General features: G+C 37.2%; 1 protein-coding gene across 1 annotated transcript in view; it reads left to right on the plus strand.

The window, feature by feature from the left end:
• Positions 1-20,414, plus strand: part of LOC141282317 (macrophage mannose receptor 1-like) — a 68,141-nt gene extending 47,727 nt beyond the window's left edge. The window contains exons 4-8 of the mRNA XM_073815047.1: positions 1,816-1,835; positions 19,008-19,338; positions 19,421-19,753; positions 19,969-20,069; positions 20,388-20,414. Coding sequence (XP_073671148.1) covers positions 1,816-1,835; positions 19,008-19,338; positions 19,421-19,753; positions 19,969-20,069; positions 20,388-20,414 — 812 coding nt within the window. The remainder of the gene's footprint in view (positions 1-1,815; positions 1,836-19,007; positions 19,339-19,420; positions 19,754-19,968; positions 20,070-20,387) is intronic.
• Positions 20,415-22,985: the final 2,571 nt, after the last annotated feature.

Here is a 22,985-nt window from a genome sequence, read left to right on the forward strand (position 1 = left end):
ATATCTTAACACAAGGGTCTCCAACGTGGGCCCGCAGGCAGCAGGTAGACTGCACAGAGTCTGTGAGGTGCCCGCCAAAGCACATTCTATTAATAGTTTCAATTGTAATATTTATTACATGTTTTTATATTAGCTTGGCTTGGTGACATAACTCAGTCAGAGGTATAGCACGAGTAATGTTTTGTATGAATGAAGGCTACACAACTCGAAAATACGGAACAAATGACGTCCTGTGTCGATTCAAATGACGCGCTTATTCTCAAATTCAGGACGACTTCAGAAATGTTTGGAAAATTGTAGCTTGTGTGGAAGCTACCTCACTACTTGGTCAAAAAAAGACCTTAGCTACTGAAAAGCTATTTGATTTAGAAAGCAGCTAAGCTACCGCCAAGCTACTGAAAAATGTAGTTAAACTACTAGCTTCGCTACTTGTAGTAAAGCTACTGCCCAGCACTGCCAATCGCTCGCTCGTTCCTCCATCAGCCAATGACTTCATGGAAAATATTGATAGACAAAACATGTAGCCAATTATATAACGAATTCTCTGTGTAACTTATGTGTGTTTGGACTCATGCTGAGCTGCAAGAACTGACAAAGAAATGACGTCAAAGTACCGCGGTGCCTTATAAAGTCAGTGACGTAGGACGCGGCTGACTGTCATTTGTTCTGCCCCAGCTTCTTTTATTTTTCTTTTGTTTTGTGCGCCGAAGCTTCGTTTACAGTCTGGGGAGGCGCACACTATAAGTAAAAAAAAAAACTTAGCAAACATGTCTGAGGAACAGGGCAGCTGCGTCACTACAGTCACGTGACTTCACGCTTGAGCCGGAAGAGAAGACAATGGTTGGGACAAAAGCTCTCGGACTAAATCTAACGTTAAAACATCTTAAACTGTGTTCCGAAGATGAACGGAGGTCTTCAGAGTTTAGAATGACATAAGGGAAAGTCATTAATTACATTATTTTCATTTTTGGGCGAACTACCGTAAAACTTCAAATAATAGCCCAGGCTTTTATTTTCCCAAACCTATCGTCACACCAGGCGTCTAAAAGAGACAGGCGTCTATAAGAGACAGGCTTTTAATTTAATTGTTCCAGCATGACAGCAGGAGGTTACCACATTTTACGGTTTATTTATAATTTGAATGTGTTTAACAAAGTAGTTTGTGTAAGAATGACAGTATTAAATTATTGGCAGCATAAATAAAGCATACGAGGATATGCTTTTTTTATTGGTTGTTGCGTGAAATCTTACCCAGATACAACAGTGCTATTTTCTGATTGGCTATTGTGTAGCCTCTTTCTTTTTTTTGGATTGGCACGCTCGACTAGAACTCCAGGGGAGACGGGCTTGATAGAGAGAGCAGTGCGGCCAGATACATTTTGGGCACTGCAGTATATTAAATATGAAAAATAGTGTTTCTGCGTGAGAAATACAATGTGTTACGGGCTATTAATAGCGGCCTCAAAACACTACCGGCCCACCCGGAAAAGTCCCGACCCCTCCGATTGCCACTTCGCTACTGTCATCATCGCTGCAATCCTGACGACGAACCTTGTTGTGTTGTCATAGTGATGAGTAACGGAAGGACTGCGTCTGTCACGTGACATCTACCGGTAATCAAAACTTTAGCGTGTCTGCACCATAGAACTGTCTTAAACAGACGATCTGATGGGTTTTAGAATATTAAATACAACCCGAAACTAAAAAACAGACCAGGCTTTTATTTGAGACAGGCGTTTATTTACCCAAACCTGTTGTCACACCAGGCGTCTAAAAGAGACAGGCGTCTATTTGGGACTAGGCTATTATTTTAAGTTTTACGGTATCCTTATTTAGTAGTCACGCTGTTCACTTTGGGGGCGGGGGCGAAAACACAAGCCACACAGTATGTAAATATACACACAGACAATGACGCCCCTCGCTGCATGCTAGAATCTCTGGAAAAACAAGCTGATTTCAACTGCAAAATGTACGCTTTTAAATATACAAAAACTGCTATCTCAAACATTGAGAGGCTTCTTCGTAATCTCAACTAACAGACGTGATCTCAACTAACAGATTCTGCAATAAAACGAAAATCACAAATTTTGAAAAAAAAAACTTTGTTTCTCATTATCTCGAAACTTGTGCTGCCGACTTGTGTCACTGGTTTCCGTGCCGGGTCACATATTTAAATAATTATGTTAGTAGTAAAACAATATGAATAAAAATGGGGCAAAAAATGCGTTGTACACTCACTGATCCACTTTATTAGGTACACATGTCCAACTGCTCGTTAACGCAAATTTTTAATCAGCCAATCACATGGCAGCATCTAAATTCAGAAACTGCTGATCTACTGAGATTTTTATGCACAACCATCTCTAGGGTTTACAGAGAATGTTCCGAAAAAGAGAAAATATCAAGTGAGCGTCATTTCTGTGGGCGCAATTACCTTGTTGTAGTCAGAGGAGAATGGCCAGACTGGTTCGAGCTGATAGAAATGCAACAGTAACTCAACCACTTGTTACAACTGAGGTATGCAGAAGAGCATCTCTGAATGCACAACACGTTGAACCTTAAGGCGGATGGGCTACCACAGCAGAAGACAACACTGGGTGCCACTCCTCCTGACAGCTAAGAACGGGAAACTGAGGCTACAATTTGCACAGGTTCATCAACGTTGGACAATACAAGTTGGAAAAACATTGCCTGGTCGATTTCTGTTGCAACATTCGGAAGGTGGGGTCAGAATTTGGCATCAACAACATGGAATCATGGATCCATCCTGCCTTGTATCAACGGTTCAGGCTAGTGGTGGTGGTGTAATGGTGTGGGGGATATTTTCTTGCCACACTATGGGCCCAGTATTACCAATTGAGCATCGTGTCAACGCCACAGCCTACTTAAGTATTGTTACTGACCATATCTATCACTTTATGACCACAGTGTACCTATCTTCTCATGGCAACTTCCAGTAGGATAACGCACCGTGTCATAAAGCGCGAATCATCTCAGACTGGTTTCTTGAACATGACAATGATTTTACTGTACTCAAATGGCCTCCACAGTCACCAGATCTCAATCCAATAGAGCACCTTTGGGATGGGAGATTCACATCATGGACAAATCCGCAGCAACTGTGTGATGCTATCATGTCAATATCGACCTAAATCTCTGAGGAATGTTTCCAGTATTTTGTTGAATCTATGCCATAAAGGATTAAGGCAGTTCTGAAGGCAAATGGGGTCCAACTGGGTACTATTAAGGCATACCTAATAAAGTGACCGGTAAGTGTAAGTTTAGAAACATTCTGAGTCCCCTCTCCCTTACCTCGGCATATGGAATGATATTAACAGTTTAATGGTACATTTTAATTTCTAACATTTATAATGTGTTTAGAAACAATTCTCTGAAATGTCTTTACACAGAATTTAAGACTATAAGCAGTGCGGTGTTAAAATACAGATTTATGACTGGTGTGTTGTTAGACGTTTGCATCTCAGAAACTTAGCAAGCCTTGTCCAACAAGTTTTGTCCAAAAAGCCACTAGTTTTGTTCTATTTGTTTCATTTAAAAAAAAATTATTACATGCATTGTCACTACAGTGAGCAGGTAACACTTTATGTCACAGCAGTTTTCTGCGGTGGGTGTATGGAAGCTGTGGGCTATTAAAACAAATTTTGTGCTCATTTGTACTGCACCTTACATGCTTGTGACTTGACAGCAGCAATGCTCTTTTGAATAAACACAATTTTAATACACAAAGCGAGAGTGACTTTCCATGTAAGGCATGGAACTAAGCTATTTGGATATCAAATGTTCATTACATTAGTAATCATTTTAATTAATTATTCATCTGAATAAAATATTCCTCTGGTGGGGTCACACCGAAGGAGTGCTGTAATAGTAAGTTAGTACCAGTTTATATAACTTTAAAGGTGGATTCACTGTAATACTTAGTCATCTGAGTTGACACCAGAAGTGTATAGTTGTGTATGAATATAAATAGTTTGGAAGAGAAGATCCTACATTGAAGTAAGAAAGTATAATTTATTTGTGTTTATTTATTTGTGATCATGTTAAAAAATAAATGTATTTCTACTAAACTTAGAAAGGTTGCACAAAACAGGTCCGTATATAAAACTTTGCCACATAGAAATTAAATGTTTTATAAACTTGCAGTTCGGGCAGTGTTTGCAATACATTTTACCACACATCGGTCTCTGTATATTAAGTATGTCGTATGTAAGAGAAGAAATTAAATTGTGGAAAATACATCTTTGATTAGCTGTTAAATATTAGATGTCACTATCCTAAACAACTTTCATCCAGTACTGCTTCTTCATTACACTTGAGTTTATTTTGAATCACAAAAAAAACCTGTACCTGTCATGATTTTATTTATAATAGTAACAAACATTCCTCAAAATATCTTCTTGCTTGTTCATTAGAACAACAACATTTATACAGGTTTGTAACATGATGATAGAATCAAGGGGCAACCTTCCGATCTCAAAGCCAATAAGGAAGTGACTTAAACTGCGATTCATCGACTGACCCCTCGAGGCTGGCTCCAAAAGGGAGTCAATTCCCATAGACCTCCATGTTACAATGCCCAACTTTACAGTAGAAAATAATATGTTTACAGCCTGGTACAAAAATTGTTTTTGGTCTGTATAGCAAATTTTGCCCTTCATGACAACTATGAGGGGAGTGAATGTTTTTATAACTCATCTGTTTAAATTATATTAAGCCATAAACTTCTGCATAATTAAGGGTGTGGCAGCTTGAGTGATGGTTAAACAAGCAGCAACCAGCCACCTCAGCTTCACCCACACCCTGCCTCTTTACCCATTTTTTGTGTTCTGTGAGTGATTCGCTGTGACACGTGGCCAAGATGTCGACCGCGGGGAACGCCTACTTTAAGCTTCAAAAACGATCATCACAAACCAATGGGTGACGTCAAGGACACTACGTCCATATTTTTTACAGTCTATGGAGAGAATTTAAATTTTTTTTTTTTTTTTTTTTTTTTTTTAAGTAATTGCTCCGTAAACCTTATAACCAGTTGTGCCATCCTACAGTCAGTCAAACTGGCAAAGAGTCTTACACATTGCTGTCGAGCAATTTTGTTCCACTTTTTTGCAGAATTGTTTTATTTCAGGCAAACTGCAGGATTTTTTGTATGAACCGCCTGTTTAAGGTCATGCAACAGCATCTCTATCGAATTTAAGTCCGGACATTGACTAGGCCACCCAAAAAAAACTTAATTTAGCTTGCTTTTGTGTTTCGGATCATTGTCCTGCTGCATAACCCAAATGCGCTTGAGTTTGAAGTCACAATCTGATGGCTGGATATTTTCACTTCAGGATTTTGTGGTAGAGTGAAGAATTCATAGTTCATTTAATTAGCAAGTTGTCCTGGTTCTGAAGCCCCAGGATTCACGTTTAACACGAGATGCAACGGATGCACACCTTATTATCATTATTATTTTGTAATATTTTTCTTTATTTCTTTGGGTTTATTATAAGCTGCCAGCTATATAAAACATGTAGGCTACTTTAGTAGGATCAGTGTTGGGGAAGTTACTTTAAAAAAGTAGTGTTTGCTCGTTACTCATTACTTTTTAAAAAGTAATCCATTACTTTACTTAGTTACCGCCTTTGGAAAGTAACTTTTTACGTTACTCGTTACTTTTGCGTTACTTTTATGTTGCCTGTATTTTGAAAATATTTTGGAAACACACACAAACACACGAACACATACACACAATACCCTGTTACTCAGGCATTTGATCTTGACATTGTTAAAATCTTGTCTTTTTTACATGTTTTAACACTGTACATTTAACTTAAAATATTTAATTGTGTACAAGAAAACAGCTCTTATTAATGAATTATTAGTAGCATGTTGTAGTGTCTCAGGAGATTGTGCTCATTGTTAAATAGCTTTGTGGCTATACTGCACTGGAGCGGCAGTTTAAAATATAAACCCAGAATTCAGCGAACATTACTGTTACTGTTACACACAACACTGAGTAGGATTGGTATAAGTTCTTTTGATTTGTTAAAATTAAATTTATAAATTACATGTTCTGTAATAATTTTACATTTAAAGCAAAATATCAAACATTACAAACACGCGTATCCAGAGCACGTGATCTGCATCTCTGGAATAGACTGAGAATTTTAATCCCGTTCGAATCGGTACAAAGAATCAAAGTTGTCGTGGAGGACACGTTGAAACTCAAACTTGGTTTGGAAAACTAATTTTGTGTTTACTATACTATTTTTGTGCAATATTAAAATTACTTTGATTATCTGAATCATGTAAATGTGACAAATATGTAAAAAGAAACAGGAAGGGTTCAATTTTTTTTACAGCACTGTATATTTTATTATGTTCATTTTAACAGGACTTCTGTGCAGGTCTTCTGGTCTTTGGCGAAAGTGTCAGTACACAAACATAAGTATGAAATGAACACAAACTCAGAGTTACTGTAGGGAGAGATTCACTGATCTGGCTACTGTAGACTCGATGGATGATGTAAACAAGATGATAAATTTAGTACATGAAACGGATGGGTTCAGAGGATTAGTGTGGATTGGACTGCAAGTAAGTTTAAAGAGTCGTTGGATTTGGGCTCATGAAAAATATACCATTTCAACGTACAGTCCATGGGCCACAGGACAACCTTCTACTAAACAACGTTGTGGTATATTTTCAAATAAAACTTTGAGCACTTATTCGTGTGTAAGCGCATTACAGTTTGCCTGCTACAATGGTAAGTAGTCAGTTTATTGAGTGTGTCAACATTCAGTTTATCTAAGATGAGCTGAGACTTAATTTCTGTTTTGCATCTCTCAATAGAAACTACTGGATACATCAAAATAACTGCTGGGAAAAACTGGACAGATGCTTAGAGTTACTGCAGAAAGTATTACACTGATTTGGCCACCGTCCACAACTCTTAAGACCAGCAACAGCTATATGCAGTTGTCAGAGATGGGAATTTCTGGATCGGTCTGTTTTTAGACTTTTGGCAGTGGTCTGATCAATGGAACCTCACCTTTAGAAACTGGGCGGCAGGACATCCATTCACAATTCCTGGTGACTGTGTTGCCATGTCAATAACTGACACAGAATGCCTTCTGTGCAATCTGGGATCGCTCCCGTAAAGTAACATTGTCATCACATTTCCAGAACATGTTCTCTGTTTTTGTTGTTTTCATTGTTGGTCCTGATATTAGCCAGGATGTTATTTATTTAATATAACCTTGACTGTGTTTGGCTGAAAGAAGAAAGTCACATACATCTAGGATGGCATGAGGGTTAGGCTTAAAAGCTGAAAAAATGTCATGGACTTAGGCACTCTGGTCCCAAAATGTGTCTGGGGGACCTCTTTACAGACTGATTTGGTTTAATGTACAACCATTTAGTAACACTTTAGCAACTGCCTAGCAGCAACCCCCAATTCTCTAGCACGGACAAGCACCACTTTTAAAAGAAAGTTCTAGCATCATGTAGTAATTTTTTTTTTGTTCTGATTAACACGAAGGAAGATATAAAGAGTTTGGTTGCAAAACGAGATAACTCAGTTAAAATTTTTTTTGTTAAAACTTTTTTTTGTTTTTGTTAAAACTTGTTGTTTTTAAAAATGTTATCAAAACATGTTTATTATTATTTTATCATGTTTTTATTGTGCTACTAAGCTGTATTTTTAGTTATGAAGGCCTGAATTAAAACAAACCAACCACAGTTCGATCTATATTAATTGTAAGGGACAAAAACTTTTCATATTTTGAGGAATGTTTGTAACAAAACCATTTATGAAATTCCATATTATAATTTTTCCGGTTTGGTTACAAACATTCCTCACAAATATATTTTCCTTTGGGTTCATCAGAACAAAGAAATTTCTACAGGTTTGTAACAACATGAGAGTGAGTAAATAGTATTTTCATTTTTTTGGGTGAACTATCCCTTTAAAAAAAAGTAAAAATCATATTTTCTTATGTTGTTTTAATTGATGATTAGGAATGATATAAAGCCTACACATAAGTCATGTTTTTTTTGTATTGCCTTTAAGATACGTGAAAAGCTAAATACCTTGGGGGTGGGAGGCTTAAAGAGCATAATCTGGAGAACAAATGAAGTTAGAGAGGTGTTTCATCTGACTGGCAGCCTCACAGCAAATTTAAATCCTAAATGTGATAGAAACTAACCTTCAGTATACAGTACTTCTTTAAAGTGATCAGTAAGTTGTGATTTGAAGACAGCAGCTTAGCGCACTTTGTCCAGAAAGGTCATGGCAGATTGAGGAAGCTGACCTCAGCCAAACTAAGGGGATTTAACTCTGGAATGAAAATATTCCCCGACTAAGCTTTTCTCTGGACACTGCCAAGCTCTGTGGCCTTCGTTGCCATACTTCAGATGAACTCAGTGGTCTTCATCTCAATCGAGCCGATCTCTGTGATCATTTTCTGTTTATCTCCCTGGCAATGGTCCAGTTTTTTTTTAAACATCTCCCTGGCATTGGTACTGTGGTTTTATTATAATATTTACAATTGGCCATAACCAGTCTGAAGATATGTAAATTTGAATGCTTAGAAGATGTGAATAAACAATTGTTATCATGTAGCATTGTTGCACTTCCACAGAGAAGATGAACAGTTGCGTTAGTAGAGTGTTTTTGTCGACATGGTATTTTCATCCCCAAGGCAAAAAACTTCCTCAATCTGGCATGACATTTCCAGACACGGTGCGCTAAGCTGCTGTACAATAACAACACACTGGAATAGCTACACAATCAGAACTCATTACATATTTCTGAAGGAGGGACTTCACAGAACAAGAAGACATCAGTCTGTTATAACTCTTTCCCCGCCAGTGTTTTTTTTTTAAGTTGCCTGCCAGCACCAGCATTTTTCATGATTTTCACAAAAGTTTAATGCCTTACAGAAAATGTTCTTCTTTAAATTTATAAACATACAATATATTATAAGAAAGAACAGACCCTCTGTTCAACTTCATTAGTTATGTTTTTATCACCTCTCAAATATGGGTAGGTTTCTTCAAAAACACAAAATTTTGAGGTTTTTTTGTGAAGGACTTTTGATAGAGATTAGATGCAGAGCGATCTTCAAAACTTACACAGACATGCACCTGTTTGCCCCAGGGTGATACTTCCGGGATTGTATAAGCGCCACATTGTGGATAATAACAGTATTGGGGAAAGCCGGAAATACTCTTCATTGGCATTTGCTTAATTGACGAGTTAAATTGTCAATGGCGGGGAAAGAATTAGGACGGTATAGGGATTGTGTGAAAGACTTTGTTTTTGGGAAAAAAAAGGCACCTTTAAAGATGCAATTTGTATTTTTGCGCCGCTAGATGGCGCCAGATCAAATCAATAACAATGATGTTGTTTAATGATGCTCTGAAGCAGCGTGGAATTATGGGATTTGTAGTTTTTAACTCAACCGCTGATGGCCATCAATCAGACGCGAACGAGAAATCACGTTGATGGATGAGGTAATCAAGTCTTATTAATGTTGCGTTTGATGACATTGTTTATTTCATTATGTAAGTTTATATGTGATGTTCAAAACGAAATTGTTAGTCATAGATGTTACACTATTAGTCCAAATTCGATGGTTAACACAGCACAGAATTAAGTTTTCAACTTACAATCTACAATGATTTTTCACATAATGTATTGACAGTACAAATCTTATTTTGAAGTGTCTTAAAATGACCATTTATATTGCTGTACAATACCTTTTGATGTGCATATCGTCCGCAGGAAGACGCGCTGATTACAATCTACACACTAATGTTGTGATCAATATAATAGCATACGTTTTTGAAGGGTTACGAATCAAAACAACTCACCCATCGCGTAAAACACAAGCAGGATCAGAATATCGGTCTAGTTAAATGTTGTCTTGAAGCTCTCTCCATCCAGATAATGCAACAACAACTTGAGCCTCTCTCGTTTTGTTCCAAACTCTTCTTGGGTCGTTTAGTTGGCCCGTACGCTTACGGGAGCTGTCTTTGCTGACACAACGAGCGACAGACGGTTAAAAAGTAATCCATAAGTCCATAAGCAAGCGCGTAGCCCGACAGGCGCTAATGCATAGTTCCGCATTTGTCCACAACACTGGCTCGCTGCGTCCGAAAACTCAAGGCAAACAAGACTTGTTGCCTCACTGCCTCATGAGGCCATGACTTTGGAGGCATGAACGCAGCTCAGAGAAAGGCTTTCAGACGCACTTCAAAGGCAGCGTGTTTGAAAGAGCGCCTTTGTGATAACTAATCTCATATTTGAAAACTACAATACTAATTTCTTGCTAGAAATGCAATTAAAATGTGTAAAAAGTGAAAATATACGTTTATTTAAACTAAATTTGTGCTCCAGTCGCTTCCTTGGCCGCCATTTTATTTTTTCGAACTCGACCACTGTTGTCATGTCGTTTTTACGTCAGTAAAGGCGGTGACAAAGGGTCACATGGATATTAACGTCATTGACAGGAGACTACACTCCCCCGTGTCAACGCTTTGAATGGCAATTTTCTCACGATTTACAAGTAGTTGAAAACATTACAGATATTGATAGTAATCAGCTGGACAAAATATATAACACTGGCCTAGTGGTTTTAGGTAGTGATGTTACTTTTGAAGCGAGGCTTCGGAGCTTGTATCGAGCAAAAGTGGGCGTGCCAGATGAAGCTTTGATTCGAAGCTTGTGTTGTTAACGTTGAAATCACGTGACCACTGACAAACGAAGCTTCACTTTCTGCTTAGTCACATGCGCGCTTCGCTTTTCGTGTCAGAAGGTTCGAACCCTAGAGGTTTTTTATGAGTTTTTTGCCTTATTCACATTTTTGTCCCACATAATACTATATATATGGTATTGTATTTACTTATACTTGTGTGCGCGTCTGTTATTATATGCGTGTGAACATTATTCTGTACAATACAGTATTGAATCATATGAATATTAACTCATACTGGAATTTATTGCCACACTTTAATGATTAAATACATTTATTATATTGACCATTTACAGACATGTTGTCTAAGCTTTATTTGTACACACATAATATTAATATTCATCTGAATTTCATCAGCTTCTTGTTTCATTGACGGAGCTTTTTCCAGAAGCAACTGCTATATGTTTTATTAACCAAAAGATGGCGCTGTTTTCGACACCCTCGTTGAGGCTTCGAATCATGGTTCGAAACAGTAAGAGAAGTATCGGTGCTTCATTCGAAGCTTCATTTCCCCATCACTAGTTTTAGGACATTTTACTGCAAATATTTTACAAATTGCACCTTTAAGAAATCACCTTTTGTATAAATGCTGTGTCCTGGGTTGTGTCTATGTGGGATCGTTGTTCTTTGTCACTGGTTGTTTGCTCCTGTTCACCATCTGTGTTACTCCTTGGAATGTCTACAATTTGTACTACTGTGAGCTTTAATTATGTTTATTAAAACTGTTTAACCTGCACATCCTTCTCATCAATTGTACCGTGACAATCATTGTTGAACTTTGGCATATTAACATTAGGAATTTGTCCAAAAAGCCACTCGATTTAATTATGCTTTAATTAAACAATAAGTTGAATCTAGCAGTATCATTACAGTCAGTATGCAGGTAGCAAATTAATGTATTTTTATCAGTTAGTGTATGAAAAACTCAGGGCCATTAGACTAATACACGCTTTGTGATTATTTGTAGCCTACCTTTTAATATGCTTGTGACCTAACAACAGCAAAGCGCTTTTGAAAAAACACAATTTTAATACACAAAGCGAGAGTGACCATCCATGTAAAGCAAAGCTATTTGAATATCAAATGTTCTTTACATTTTCATTCATTTAAAACAATTACTATGCTTCAGCGTGCTTACCCCCTAAAAAATGTATTGGTTTCTCTAATCACATATGATTTTTTGTATCAGTCCTGCAAAAAATATATTCAAATTGAAAATTTTAATTTAGATAGAAACTATTAATAAATTAAAATGAATGGTTTAAGTCACAATATTGACTTTTGCTTTAGAGTACGGGCTACCACAATAGATAAAACAATCTGGAGGGCTTCTTTCTTTTGTTTTACTTGTTGATTAAATTTTTTTTGTTAATATGTTTTATTATTGTTTAAAATGTTAACATACATAAAGGAAGGAAAGCTAATATAAAAAATATGTAATAAATGTTACAAATGAGACTATTTATAGAATGTGGTTTGACGGGCAACTCACAGACTCTATGTTGGTAACCACTGCTTTAGAGAATATGTGTAATGATGCAGGCTTAACTTCATTATGACAACCTTCACTATGAAAATTATTATTTTTTTAAATGTTAGTAAAAGCGTGATTTGCTTTGTTTTGATGTGCTGTGTAGGGGTGGGGTCAGACTAAAAGATTAGAGAGTGCTGTAATAGTGAGTTAGCACCAGTTTATGTAACTGTAGGGGTGGATTCACTGTAATACATCTAAGTTGACACCAGAAGTGTATAGCTGTGTATACATATAAAGAGTTTAGAAGACAGGATCCTACATTGAGGTAAGAAAGTATCATTTATGTGTTTTTATTTATTTTTGATCATGTTAAAAAACTCAGTTTTAGTCAGGCCACTATATAAACCTGCACTTGCCACACATAAACAAAAAAAAGTTTTATATTGCAGTAATGGGGCTTTTGGGAAATGAAGTCCAAATGATAACATTAGTGATTGAGGAGCATTGCAGGAGGTTCACTAAGTGACAATATGAGGTTAATTGGATGACTTAATAAATTATCACAAAATACTTAAAATGAACATTGCATTATTTTATACATTAACAACAGCCTTTTAAAATATGTCATCGCTTCACGTCAACTCTGTCAGATATTTTTCAAATTTGAAATAAATCAGGCATATTTTGGTCAGCCTTAACCCTGAGGACCCCCTTTGACTTTTTTTCTGTTGATTGATACAGCAGTCCAATACATGGCCTCATAAGTTTAACTTTTTTTATATTTAGCAAACAAGTTAAAATTTCTGTGGTCACAGCTTGCATGTGTCAACAGTGTCTTCAAAGCACGGATGATTTTAATCAGGAATTTTGAAATAAAAGTTGGTATTTTGGTTTAGTTTAGTGGCAGATCATGTCAGATGTCAACTTTGTCAGATATTGTGTCTGACAGTGTTGACATGTAAGCTGACGGAGTGAAAAAGTGCTCCCAAATACTCATTCAGTAATGTATAACAACAACATAACATGATAATATGATATATTAACACTGTAACATTAAGTAACACTAAAATTATTCACTTTTAATTTTTTCAGTAAGCTTTTGGAAGTAGTTAGGAAATGCATGGGAAGAATTCTGCATCCTGTTACACTTTAACATTTGTACACTACAGGGCTCCAGACTGCGACCAAAATTTGAAAGTGTGCGACTGAATTTTACATCCAGTCGCACATGTGCGACCAGTAAATTTGCCTCCCCCACCCTTCGTATTTTTTTTATACATTAAACGTGGAAGGGGCACGTCAATGATCAATAAAATGAGCAATGAAATAATCAATGGGATGCGAGCGCACACGCACGCAAACACAAACACACACACACACACACACACTCATGTGCGCCCCTAAAATTTCTGGTTGTGCCCCTAAAATTTTCAGTTGGGGGCCACTGTGCTCCTAGTGAAAAAAGTTAGTCTGGAGCCCTGCACTATTAACACTTTACATACTTTCTAAGTTAGTTCTCAGTCCTCTTTCAAATCAGTTGTTGGAAACAATTACAATTTGGTTTAAATATAGATAAGCTCCAGTTACATTTGCTTTTTTCTTTACCAGGAACATTTTGACATGTTCATGTGTGCCTTAAATGGGTAATAGTGTGAAAATCTGACTTTTTACATATTTTAGTGCTATAATTGGGTCCCCAGTGCTTCTATCAACCTAGAAAACGTGAAAAAAAAAAAAACAACCCAGTAACTTTGTTTGGGTAAGCTTTTGTAAGCATGTGAAAAAATTCAGTCAGATTGTGCCTGTTTTTTGAGGTAGGTAGCAAGGCTTATTACAATAATAACGTCCCTTAATCTGCACTATACAACCACATCACTGCCACTACCACAACCCAAAATGACATATTTTTGCTCAGGCCTTCAAAGTGGTAATTCTAACATGCTATAATTATTTTTTGTGGAGTATTTTGAGCTAAAACTTCACATACACACTCTGGGCCGTCAGAGTGGAGTGAGGCCGGTGAAACGTGCACGCGTGCCTCTTTATGTATATATAACTTACCTAATGAGCAGACCCAAATTCACTGACAGGCATTTCATTTTTTCAGGGGGGCAGGGGCACAAATGAGATCAACCGCACTGCAATGCATAATAATATTATTAATTATGATAATGGACAAAAAACGAGGAAGAACATACGCAATACAACAAAGTCGTCGTAAAGATTGGACCTAGCCTAGCAGTCTAAAAACACACATCGCAGGGCTTGACATCAACGCTGTCCGCTTATCAGGGACAAGTGTTAGATTAAAACGCCAATAACGCCAAAACACGATAATGATTCTGCATTAGGCTTAATGGCAACCGAAAGTCCATAATAACGCTAAGTTAAACAAATAAGCGCAGCAAACACTAAATGAGTTAACAGTGTGTTTACAAAGTTGGTTAATAATGCGGTAAAAATGTGAAGTTTTTAATAACATGATACAGTTAAGCAGCATCACATTACGGTTGAAAATTTACAGATTTCATATGACAGTTTACTAAACAAGCAATTAATATTTAGTCACTTACATTTTAGACGCAATGTTATCTGTTTTTGTTGTTTAAGCAGCGAAAATAGTTCAAAGATAACAGCAGAACAATAACGTGTCCGTCTCACTGCAGCAAGTCGTCTCTTAACGTTAAGCGGTGGCGCTATGCTTAGCAAACAACCAAACATTTCCACACTCACTATCGACAAACCAATCAAATACCTTTAAAAAAAAAATATATATATATATATATATATATATATATATATATATATATTAATCAGACCAAACACATTTTTATTTTTATTTAGGAGTTATTTACATATATATACACAAAACAATAACTTTTAATAACAATAGCCTATTGATAAAAAAGTGCATGACATGAAGCTGGTGGACATGTGAAGGCAGACCGCAGGCTCGTACAGGGAGGGCACTAGTGACTCACAGGGCAGGCCCGCTTATTTTGCATAATCTGGTCCCAAGACGGTTCACAAGATGAAAGGGCAACACGCATGCTTGGTTAAAACTGAAAATCTAGTTTCACACATAGATAGTGGTGAAGGGTAATAGCAATAAAATGCTTGCTTTGCTCAACATGGAATACTCGGAGGAGAGGCCAATCCAGAATGAAGACATTTTTTCTGTTTTGTGACGAGTTTTCAATGTTAACTCGTACACTCGGCTGATCACCCTGCCCTTCGACAGCCATCTCACCTCTGTATGAAAGAGTAAATGTGTGTGCTCGGCTCCCATTTCAGTACACAATGCCTCGAAAAGTCTGCTATTAAGTGCACTGCCTTTAATATAGTTCACAACTTTCACAATGTCTCTCATTACTATTTCAAGTTCAGGTTGGATTCCTTTTGATGCCAAAGCTTTGCGATGAATAAAACAATGATTCCAAACGATGTCCTGTCCTGCTGCATCCTTAATGAGTTTGACAACTCCGCTGTGTTTGCCAGTCATGTTGGCCGCTCCGTCGCTGGTGATGCCTTTGTAGTTGGCCCAATCCAGATCACATTTTGTCATGAACGCATTTAACTCTTCAAAAATATGAGCTCCTGACGTGCTAGAAGGCAATGTTAGGCAGCACAGAAGATCTTCAACAAATTCCCCTTGCCAAATGTACCGAACATAAACTAGTAACGTAGCACTTGATGAAACATCGGTGCTCTCATCCAGCTGAATAGCAATTATTGTCACTAAGATGAATTAGTTTGAGCTTTTCAGATACCTTGTCATCCAGAAGTGTATTAACTATGTCTATTGCAGCAGGCGATATTAATCTCTCACACATTGTATATGGCACTTTCTCTTTGGCAATAAGATATGAAACTTTATAAGATGCCAAGTGCAATTTGTGATTTTGTGTTACACTTTTGCTGAGTACCTGAGCGGATGACTGAATTTCTTGAGCCTTTCTCTGAAAAAAAAGTTAGTGGTTTGTCCTTCAGATCGGCATTGCACGTACTTAAATGTCTTTCCAGCTTCACTGGCTTTAAACTTTCATTTGCCAACTTTTCACCGCATATTAAGCACATTGGTATTGCAACATGGGCTGCATCAGAACAGTTGATGAACCCAAACTTCAAAAAATCATCTTTATATGGCCTTACTGCAGATTTTTGTTTTTTCTTTGCTGGGCCGTACTGCTCAGCTGTTCGCATGCCTCGTCTTTGCCGTTTTGACTGAACTGTTGGGTTGTAGGGTTGGACGGCTGACGGAATTGTCTGCTGCTTCGTTTAAATGTGTCTCGGTTTCAGGCCCTCTTTTTCGAAAAAAATCATAAATTGTATGTTTTTGCTTACTCATGTTCACGATAAAATAAAGATGGTCTAGTAATGTCACTGAAGTCTTTGCATCATTTCAAGGGGGAATTTGAAAATGGCTGTGACCCCACGCGCAATTTAATACAGCAAGCTGTGGAGTATATTTTTATTTCGTGTATTTAAAAGATTTTTTCACTGTGCTTTTATTCAAGTGTGTTTTTTTAATTATTATTTTTATAATAAAATTGAATTAATTATTTTTGTAACATTTTTCTGAAATCTTTCTGGCGACCCAGTTTTTAATTTCCGCAGGGTTTGAAAACCACTGGTCTAAAGCGCACGGTCTAAATGGGCGTGTCCAACGCCACTTTTGCTAATTTAACGACTGTAAAATCTCTTATCTCTCTCATCCCCTCTTATCTCTCTAATGCCCTTTAAAAGCCAGTTGCGCTGGGGCTGTGCGTAATCCCTATTTAGATGAAGGACCTTGTAAACTGAAAAACTAAGCGGAGGAAGAAGACCACCAGTTTAGGATTGATGTTAAAAATTTGCTGTTTTCATTTTTTTTTTTTTTTATTAAAACCTTTAAAAGCCTTTTTCTTTCAGTCATAGAAGTACAAATAACAGGCTTTGAATTGCTGTAAATGTATTGATATCCTACATTACTGTAATCTCATAAAATAATTTGCATATATGCAAGGAAAGGTTTGTACTCTAAAAATACAAATAAGAGATAAAGATTTTACAAACGTGCAGAGAGCCGATGCGTTTCAGCACTAGAACAGCGCCATGGGATTTTTTACAAAGCATTATTTAAAATGTTTCTCATTTTACCATATCCACAGGTACAGAGTCATCATATACAATAAATCCGTAAGATAGCATTTAAAAACATTTAAAAATAGATGCATTTGTTTAAAGGTGACATTGAATGATTGAACGGGGTATTTATCCTTGTTCTGTGATGTGACATGTAGACCAAAAAAATTTTGTTTGGGTCTGTAATGCCTTAGAAGCTTCCTAAATACCTCTCTCAAATAACTCTATTAGGGTGGGGAATTTTAAACAAGTGGTTTTGCACCTATTTGGCTCCCCCTACTGGTTTAACTTGCAATCTCATTACTGATTGGCTGACTTTGCTGCCACTCAAAAAATGTAGCCAATTATTTTAAAGTGGAGGGGCAGTTAGATGCCTGTGATGTCATAAGCATCAGTTTTTCAGATTGGGCAGTTTTCTGGCTGACATTTCTAAAAGAGGAATTTCTATGAGACTGAGATGTTTAGCATGTCTAGCACTTTTGTATGTTTGTGAATGCGGGTAGACTACAATTATTCAACAAAGACAAGGTAAAAATGGTTTTTCATTCTCTGTCCCCTTTAAAGCAAATCATTTATTTACTTACCAGGCTGCATGTGAAGCAGCTATTTGCGCCTTCTAACGTCTCATTATTGGTCCTCATTTATGTCCAAGAGACTCAATAATAATCTTTTACATTCAATCCTTTAATCTTTCATATTTAAAAGCGTTTTTGTGCTGCTGCGCATTCATGTATGTGATAAGCAAACCCGCGTTGTCGTCCTGTTTATAGGCGCATATTACTATCTTTAAATACGCTCTTTAAATAACAAAAAAACATATTGCGCCTATATTAGTTGCCTCAAAATAGCAACGCGCCAACAATCCGCCTGAACACACATCGTTTTTTCATACCAGAACGCCCATGGGCGCAAAAGGGGGCGCAAATGCATTTGCTATTTAAACAACGTGGCGCTAAATTTGAAAATTATAATTGGGCAGGGTGGAAACTAGCAAAAGACACTTGCGTTGCGCATTGCGCTACATTGCGCCGGGTTGAAGATAGAGCCCACAGTGTTGTTGAATTGATTACACACATAAAAAACATATTTTCATGTGTCAGACAGAGTTGACAAATGTCAAGTTACTAAATGAGTAAATGTAAATTTTTTATAAAAAGTGGTTAAACAAAAAAACTGTTCCTTTTCATGGTATGATAGATGAGACCAGTGTTCATGAAGATATCCACTTCAAATTAATGTAGTATCGATTTTTTGTTTGTCACTTTTCAAAAGAATCAGTGTTATAAATCTGCTTCTTCATTACCCTTGAGTTTATTTTGAATAACCCAAAAATAAAAACCTGTGCCTGTAAGTAAATTTGAAGCGTAGTGTCCTCATTTACCACAACCATTTCTTTCAACACTGCGCTACAGAAAATCATTTCATAATTGAATTCTTGATCTTCTCTTATTAAAGCAGATCTGTGTGCAGTGATGGTGAAACATCAGAGAGATTGTGTGACAGCAGTTATGAACATGAGTTTGTTTGTGCTGCTGTCAGGTTGGTGTCATAATTTAAATCTGTTTTCACAAGTATATGTGTACACATGCATATATTTAAACATCTTTATTTTAACAGGACTTCTGTGCAGTGCTTCTGGTCTTTGGAGAGAGTATCAGTACATAAACATTAGTATGACATGGACAGATGCTCAGAGTTACTGTAGAGAGAAATACACTGATCTGGCTACTGTAGACTCAATGGATGATGTGAACAGGATGATACATTTAGTGAATGAAACGGATGGGTACAGAGGATCAGTGTGGATTGGACTGCAGAAGGCAGTACAGAGTCGTTGGGTTTGGTCAAATGGTGAAGATAACATTTCACAGTACAATGCATGGGCCACAGGAAGACCTTTTGGACAAGATTGTGTACTTTTTGCCTATAATGTCTGGTACGATTTTCCTTGTCAAAACCAGTATCGCTTTGTGTGCTACAATGGTAAGTAGTCACTTTATTGACTGTTAATATTCTGTCTAACTGCAAAGATCTGAGTCTAGATTTTCTTTGGATCTCTTAATAGACAGCACTGGATACATCAGGATATATGTATGGAAAAACTGGACAGATGCTCAGAGTTACTGCAGACAGTATCACACTGATCTGGCCACCATCCACAACTCTGAAGAGCAGAAGCAACTATATGCAGCTGTTGTAGATCAGTGGGCATGGGTCTGGATCGGTCTGTACTCAGACTCTTGGCAGTGGTCTGATCAGTGGAACCTCACCTTTAGAAACTGGGCAGCAGGACATCCATTCATAAGTTTTGGTGACTGTGCAGCCATGTCAACAATTGAATCTGGGAAATGGGTTCAATACAGCTGTAACCAACAGTACCATTTCATCTGCTATGGAGGTAAGTTTAACAAATTAATTACTTAGTAGCCCAAAAGTCATGGGTATGAAGCCCAGTGAACAAAACTATTTAATAAAGTTGATTTTTAATGCATCTACAACATTTTTAATAATAAAGCCTGCCTAATGCATTAATATCAATTATGTCAAGCAAATAATCACATTTGGTGTGTATTATTGAAATTGACTAATAAATATCAAATTGTATTTCTGTAGAGGACAAGTTTGTAAAAAGACAGATTGTCAGATTAAACTTGGCCCAGGATGAAAAATACAATTTAAATGATCCTTCACTACAGAACGCCACATTGAATGAGGTTTGTCTTTGTCTTAAATACTTTCATTACCTTCATGTTAATATGTTGAATACCCATCATTCAATTTTCAGTCTGCAGTATGTTGCCTGTTCGTAAAACACTCAGTAGTTATATTAACTCTATAGTCAAGAGTCAAGTATAACAACAGTCATGTGATTGGTTGTGCTAGGATCCTCATGAATAATGATCTGGGGTCTCATTTATAAAACTTTGCATATATTTTGTCCTTAAAGTGTGTGTACGCATATAAAGCAGATTTTGGATTTACAAAACAAGGCGTATTCCAGAAACTGCCCGAATTCGCTTTATAAATTCCAGTTAGTGGAAGATGCATCTCCTCCTTGAAAAAACCATATATGGAGCATACAACGGCGAGTTTTACTATGCATATTGTCATCTGCACAAAAAATAAAGCTATTCACAGGCAAGCAGATGAATATAGATTTAACATGCTTAAGGGAGCTACATTAAGTGTTTCCTAATATGAAATCAGAAAATAAGAAAACTAGGACACATAAAATGCATACATTATAAAATGTCCTAAAGCATCACATTAAGTTTTCATCATCTTACTGGTTATAACGTTTATTGTAGTGATGTAGACACTTCGATTTTTCTGTTATTTTGCCAAACAAAGTTTCTAAAAGACAAAGTGCTACTCACAGGCTTTAAGACAGTGTTGTCTACATTTAATTTAATGTAAATTAAATCACAGTGGAGGAGGGGCGGGACATTACCACAACAACCAACCGGCTAACAGCTGAAGTATTAGGGCTACCAAAGCACTCAGCTGAAAAACAGTTGGCATTCTGTGTCCTCCAGGCGTTTTCAGCCAAGTTTAAAAGTTTTGGTGTGCATGCCCCCTTATAGGGGAAAAAATCCTTGGGAGAAAAAACCCTTGAAAGACAGCCAGACACATAGTACATAATATATCCTCTATAGCAGGGTCAAAATCATTTAGGCTAAGGACCGAATCCGAAAAAATGTCCCCTTATGAGGGCCAAACTTTATCAAGCTGACATTAAGCAAACAAACTGAAATACAGCTAGGCCACAAACTGCTCATAAGTAAATAACTGAATTTACCTACTTGAATAAGTCCTCTTTAAATGAACATGAACACAGTAATAAATAAAATCATTAACTTTCCTTTGCAAATAAATAGGCCTGGCAAACTCAATTCCTTTAAAGGATCCGGGTTATTGTGAGTCACTCACTAAAGTGATCCGGGTTGTGTGAGTCACTTGAGTCAGTATTGCTAAATCGCCAAGGAAACTCAGTACAGACCCACTTGTAACTGGCTGATCCACGCGACTCGAGATTTTTAGAGCCGGAAACATTGCAGACTCACAGACCATGGGACTCATGAGACTTCACTCGGTCTACACATCCACTAACCGGTTAGTGGATCTATAGAGCGACTAGTCTCCTCAAAAGCAAATCCACAACAAAAGCCTTTCACTTTTGAAATAACATGCTTATAGGTTTTAGGTTTGGTGTGTATGGTCGACCATTTAAAAAATAGGCCTAATAATAATAGCATAATAATATAGAGAAAATATAGAAAAAAACTGTCCTGATTATGTAGCCACCCGAGCCGGAGAGTCTCGAGTCTGCAATGTTTCCGGCAGATCTGAGAATCTGCAGTGTTTCCGGCTCTGATTCGAGAGACAGGTCAGGTCGCGCGGATCAGCCGGTTACGAGTTGAGAGATTCTTGAGTCAGAGCAGATTCACATGTCTCTCGAGTCCGCATTGTTTCCGGCTCGGAGTGAGAATCTCGGGTCAGTTCGCGGCTCGCGCAGATCAGCAGGTCTTTCGAGTTTGCAATGTTTCCGGCTCTGAGTGAGCATCTCGGGTCAGTTCTCGCGCAGATCAGCCGGTTACAGGTGGATCTGTAGAGCGAGCGAAGTCTCATTAATAATGTTGAAAGAGGTTTGTGTGTGTGGTGGCGCTGTTTATGGTTTTACATTGAATTGTGGTAGGACTCAACTGATCCGGGTTAATGATACTAGAGACTCGCGACTCATGAGTTAATTTAAAGATCCGGGTGAAAGATCCGAGTGAGTCATGACTCGAACAGGTCTACAAATAAACATTTTAAACAATAATGAGTACAGTTAATTAGCTAAGGCAAGGGCGTAAATTTCATTTTGACATTGGTGGTACTTAAATAATGTCATTACCTTATTCTTGGGTGTCATTTATTAAAGTTACACATGTACTATAATGATTAACTACTGTAGTTCGCTATTATTTTGTTGTTGGTGCTTTCTTTAGTAAAACTACATACAGACAGCTCAGTGTGCACTATACTGTAGTGTTAATTTTGTCACCTATATTTAATTTAGTCTTAGTCCTGTGCCAAATGTCCTTGTTAGTTTTAGTCATATTCAGTCATTCACATATCTTTTTTTTTGTCAAGTTTTAGTCGACTAAGTGTCGTCATTTTAGTCTAGTTTTAGTCAAAAGTAAACTCAATATATCTCCCAAGTTTAAGTTAAAAGGCTGGCAACAACAGGAGTTTGAGACCTGTACTAACTTGAGCAACAGCGCAACTCATTCAGTTTATTTTAAGGCGTAACCTAACGGCTGAATATTCTATCTCTAATAGACGATTGTAGACAAAAATGAAGAGAGATTTTATCTTAGTTTTTATTTTAAGCAAAATATTTTAGTCTAGGCTTTTTCGTCAACAATAATGCATGTTAATTTCGTTTTAGTCAGCGTTTTTGGACATCGGTGCAGTCTTGTCATCGTCTCGTCTTAGTCATGGAAAAATAAAAAGGTCGTCTGACGAAATGAACACTACTATACTGTAACAAGTTTGCAACTCAGGTTAATATGGGATTGTCATGGAAAACACTGTCCCTGAATCATTATGTAACACAAAGTGTCCCGTATTTTGGGCTAAACTGT

Source organism: Paramisgurnus dabryanus, chromosome 6 (assembly GCF_030506205.2).
Source record: "Paramisgurnus dabryanus chromosome 6, PD_genome_1.1, whole genome shotgun sequence".
In the NCBI taxonomy this organism is placed as follows: Eukaryota; Metazoa; Chordata; class Actinopteri; order Cypriniformes; family Cobitidae; genus Paramisgurnus; species Paramisgurnus dabryanus.